General features: G+C 39.0%; 1 protein-coding gene across 1 annotated transcript; it reads left to right on the forward strand.

Annotated features, from left to right (window-relative positions):
* Positions 1-3,899: 3,899 nt before the first annotated feature.
* On the forward strand, positions 3,900-4,871 carry LOC763749 (ankyrin repeat domain-containing protein 50-like). Its single transcript, XM_001199819.3, has one exon. The coding sequence runs from the start codon at positions 3,900-3,902 to the stop codon at positions 4,869-4,871; it is 972 nt and encodes a 323-aa protein (XP_001199819.3).
* The last annotated feature ends 324 nt before the right edge of the window (positions 4,872-5,195 follow it).

The raw sequence follows: 5,195 nt of genomic DNA on the forward strand, positions 1-5,195 counted from the left end.
GTTATGAAATTACATCTTCATAAACGAAATTATCGCGTCACAGAAACACGTGAAGTGTTAGTGATAGTTTTAGTCAAAATACCTGCGTGAAATTCACGTGAATATTACGTCGAAGAGGAAATATATTACTGTAACCCGCGTTCAACCCAATAATTACGCAAATGTTACACAATAAATAAACCAAAATAATAACGTTCTCATCCCGTTTCTGAACATCGTGTTTTGGATCTTCCATAATTACGTCCAGGTGCGCCGGAAGCAGTTTGGGATTAGAGGGGGTGGGGGGGTCGGGGGTGGTTGCAAACATCCCAGAGGAGAAAAAAATTAGTTGCAACTGGTCCAGTTGATGAACCAGTTAATGCCAACTGGTAACCCCGGAAATTGAAATGGGCTAAATGATCCAGTTGGTCCAGACCAGTTAGAATTCAACTGGTCTAGCTGAGCCATTAGAACCATTTGGTAAAACTTCCAACCAGTTGAACGGCAACAACACTTCAATACTGGTACGCCTGTATTTCCAATGTAAAGGCATTGGTAATAAGTAGACTTACATAATTTAGTTAATCGATTTTTTTCTTCATATAGTTGTATTTTATTGAAATTATTTTAGTTTTAGGGGGGGGGGGGGGGGGGGGGGGGTAAGCGGACACTTTTTTTTTTTTTTGTCTCGAAATTTCAAAATTTGACATTTTTCTTCGTTGGGGGGGGGGGGGGGTAAGGTCACCTTTTTTAGGTTAACCGTGGGTATAATTTTTTTTTTCTTTTTTTTTTCTTTAATAATTAAAAAAAAAAAAAAAAAAAAAAAAAACCCAAAGGGGGGGGGGGGGGGGGGGGGGGGGGTTTTAGGGGGGTTTACACACATAAAAATACCAAAGGGGGGAGTTTGAACCCCCAAACCCCCCCCCCCCCTGCGCACGCCCCTGGCCGGTGTAAGTAACGTGATTATTACCATCAACCTTGGATAACCTGTGAAACCAATCGATTAAGGTGCTTAAAAGACCGAATAATTACTTATTTATCACCACCCTCGGTTAACGGACAAAAAACTCGTTGCTTGGTCAAGTGGTTATTTGGCATAAACACGTGATTTACAGAGGTAAGTGGAATCACGTTACTCCAGTCGCGTGGTAAATTGGTGGTTTTTAGGTTAGATGAAAACGTGAACAGGAGTACTTTTTTTTAAATGAAAGCCCGTGTCGATAACGTATAAATTTAGTTCAAAGGGCACCATACTTTAAAATCACTTAAAATACACTCCCAAAAGACGTTACTTTTTAGTGTTTTGTTTATTGGGTCTGGCAGTCTGTGTTCAAAACACTATTTATTCCTCACTTAGCTACTTGGCGCAAGTGAGATCTGGCAGTCGTGTAAAGAATGTCTGATGTTCAGTCATGCATGCAGAGATTGAAATGAAAATGGTACCTAAATGTCCTGGGAGGATAACTCTATCAAGACATATCATGAAATCCACGATTAAATATTCATACCTCAAACAATACAACTTTTAAAAAGTGGGACAATTTTTCTGACTCACTCTGTAGAGCTCTCAATGCTTCATCAGTCAAGGGTTTCATACACAAATAATTTTGGCAGAAAAAGAATAAACTGCTGAGATTATTACATGTATCATGCGTGTGTGTATTTGGCAACAAAGTAAACGCTAATCAGTATACGCTCTTAAAATTAAATTGCATGTAGGTAGCTGCTGGTTGTTTTAGAGAATTAACCGATTCTAGGCAATGTTTTAAACAAATCAGCGTCACAGGTTCTGACCATTCTAGGGGCAATTTACTTACAACAGATATATATTTCATACCATGAAGCAATACATGTTGGGGTGATATTCTGAAAACTTCTGATTTTAAGAATACTGAATTAAAGGTATGTTACGGGTATTTAATCCACAAAAGAACCTTCAGCAACGACTTTCCCGGATCCAGTTCTCCAGTTTGTATACAATTTGATATGGGCAGTCTTATGTTACTTTGTACAGAAGTTTGAATATCTGTGGATGTTTGAGGTGATTTGAACCATGTGCTAATTACGAACTGGTCTACAAATTATTCTACACAGACCGATTTAATTGTTGATGTTCATGTGTGACCAATCCTTTCTCACCTTATATCTCAATCATATAAATGAGACCGATATCAGATTACTCATTATAATAAAATATCCTCCTATTATACTTATCTCATTCTCCCTACCCGTATTATCCAAACCTATTTTCAAATTCAGGCAAAAACTCTTGCCTCTGTAATCCTTTTCCTCTTGCTGGAAAATAAACAGTTGCAATGTATCATAATTTCTAAATCCTGTTAAATATCTTTCATCGGAATGTATCTCTCAAATTGGTCCAACATTAAAGAAAGAACCTTCAAATCTAAATGTGAATTAATCAACACAAGAACACCTATACTGTGTAAAGTACCATGACTTAAATGACAAACTTCCATCCCACATTAAACTCCATGTATTTCTTGCAACAAAATATCTGCATATTTATCCTTACACTCAGAAAATATCTGAGATCTTTTTTTTTCTTTCCCTGAATCCTTTTTCCTTTAAGGAAAGAAAAGTATAAGAAAGGATAGATTGTTAAAATCCATCATTATAACAATAATAAAATCGGAACACTTGTCTTTGGAGGATAGTGACATCACAATCACGAACCATAATATTGTCTGCTAAATGGAACAAAAAAATAAAGGTGATGTTTAAGTATTTATAGTCCACCGAAAAAGATCCATAAAGTAATATAGAAGTGAACCTTATCTTGTAATACGTACTACGACAAATCAAATACAAAGACATCAACACCCAGACCAGACCAGACAACCGATAACATTATCCACAGAGGCCAAAAATAAGTCAGTTTGGACTCTTTGGAGACAGTGCGAAGTCGGTTTGCCAGTGTGACACTGGGGTATTAATCATACCTCGAAAACCGACTTCAAATCGACCGATTCTTAGCGATTCGGGGCAACATAATAGTGTGTCCGGTCTGTTGTTGGTCTGGCATCTTCTGTCAGTTGAACCACCCATGAATCGAACTTTCTCTATTTCATATGTAGAACTTATTTTGAAGAGCGAGGATGTTAGTCCATCTTTTTTATTAAACAAAATGCTGAGAATGTATTCAATATGAGAATAATTAAAGTCATACATTTTGAGCAAAGGGTTCGAGGATGAAGTGAATATGTACATGGAGAGAGGCGAATAATAAGCACTCTGTGAGCATCTTATAATGCTTAATTGATGGCGATACACTGACAAATTTGGTTTATATTCTGCCACTTCCAGAAAAATGAAGCGAGTACTTTACATCAGCAGGTCACATCATTACACATGTAGGGTGCTAAAGAAAAGCGATGGTAGAGATTGTATTCTTTATCATTCTCTGTCTCTTTCGTCATTTTATCTTTCTCCTGTTTTCTCTCATATTTCTTAGTATTCGATGTGTTTGAGTGTGTGTGTTTGGTGCGTGGGAAGGGAAGGGGCAGATCTACCTAGCGATGGTTATGAATGAGGCGTAATTAAATATTGATCAGCCATGTTCTTTTTCTTTCGCGCAGATCTAAAACCAGATATATTTCAGGCTCCCAAAATACAGCAAAAAGGCAAGGCAATAGGACTGTATTGTTGCAATAGACTGTGCAGTAATGTAGTCGGACTTCTAAAGCCCAATATGGATATGAATGCAAAGTCCAATTTATGTAATGCTTTCATATAATCACGCTTGAGTGTTCCTTCAGAATAGACCAAATATCATCGCTACTAAAGGGTACGGGCTAATTTACACAGCGGTTCAATGTCACATTACAATAAGTAACATGGTGTTTGGAGAGCACAGTAATATCATAGAGAGAAAAACGTTGTGGGTGTGAATTACGTTGAACATGGCGCTGTTTTCAGCAGCAGCAAGAGGAGACGTCCTGAAGATACAATCATTAATCGACTCAGAGGACAAGTCAGAGGATTCGGTAGGAGTTGATGTAAACTGCTTGGATGCATCTGGCAAGACGGCCCTCCACATTGCTTCGGAAAACGGACATTTGCTAACAGTTAAATGCCTTACCCATCATGGAGCAAAAGTAAATGTGGACGATGCTTACCTACAGACATCGGTTCACTTATGCTCAAAGAAAGGCCATCTTAATGTGATAGAGCTGTTAGTGAACGAAGGAGCAGATATTGATATTGGCGACAAAGATGGGTTTACAGCTCTTCACGTAGCATCATTCAATGGTCATATTGATATTGTAAAATACCTTGTTAGTAAAGGGGCAGAGCTGGAGAGACTTGTTAATGATTACTGGACACCTCTACACCTTGCATTAGACGGTGGCCATCTTGACATTGCAGAGTACCTTTTGACAGAAGGAGCCAACATTAATACGTGTGGTAAAGGTGGGTGTACAGCTCTACATACTGCATCACAAACTGGTAATATTGATGGAGTGAAATATCTAACCAGTCATGGAGCAAAGCTGGATAGGAGCACTGATGATGGTTTGACCGCACTTAGTCTGGCTTCATTTAGGGGACACCTTGACATTATCAAAGTTCTCGTTAACGAAGGGGCACAGCTTGACAAATGTGACGATACCGACAGGACACCCTTATCTTATGCTTCTCAAGAAGGCCATCTTGAAGTCGTCGAGTTTATCGTGAACGAAGGGGCAGGCATCGAAATTGGTAATAAAGATGGGTATACAGCTCTTCACATTGCATCCTACAAGGGTCATTTTGATATTGTCAAATTCCTTGTTAGTAAAGGGGCAGAACTGGAGAGACTTGCTAATAATAACTGGACACCTCTACACCTTGCTCTAGACTTTGGCCACCTTTACATCGCAGAGTCCCTTTGAAAGTAGGAGCCAACATTAACACGTGTGAAAAAGGGGGATGTACAGCTCTACATACTGCATCACATACTGGCAACATTGACAAAGTGAAATATCTAACCAGGCAAGGAGCAGAGCTCAATAGGAGCACTGACGATGGTTGGACCGCACTTAGTTTGGCTTCATTCGGGGGACACCTTGACATTGTCAAAGTTCTCGTTAACGGAGGAGTAGAGGTTGACAAAGCACTTAGGAACGGAATGACACCCTTGTGTCTTGCAGCAGAAGAAGACCATTTGGGTATTGTCGAGGTCTTACTGAACGTAGGAGCAAATATTGATAACTGTA

This window comes from Strongylocentrotus purpuratus, unplaced genomic scaffold (assembly GCF_000002235.5).
Source record: "Strongylocentrotus purpuratus isolate Spur 01 unplaced genomic scaffold, Spur_5.0 spur5_scaffold_16, whole genome shotgun sequence".
Lineage (NCBI taxonomy): Eukaryota > Metazoa > Echinodermata > Echinoidea > Camarodonta > Strongylocentrotidae > Strongylocentrotus > Strongylocentrotus purpuratus.

Bases quoted from the DNA above. Each gene is read 5' to 3' on its own strand.
- LOC763749 (XM_001199819.3), top strand. From the start codon at position 3,900: ATGGCGCTGTTTTCAGCAGCAGCAAGAGGAGACGTCCTGAAGATACAA.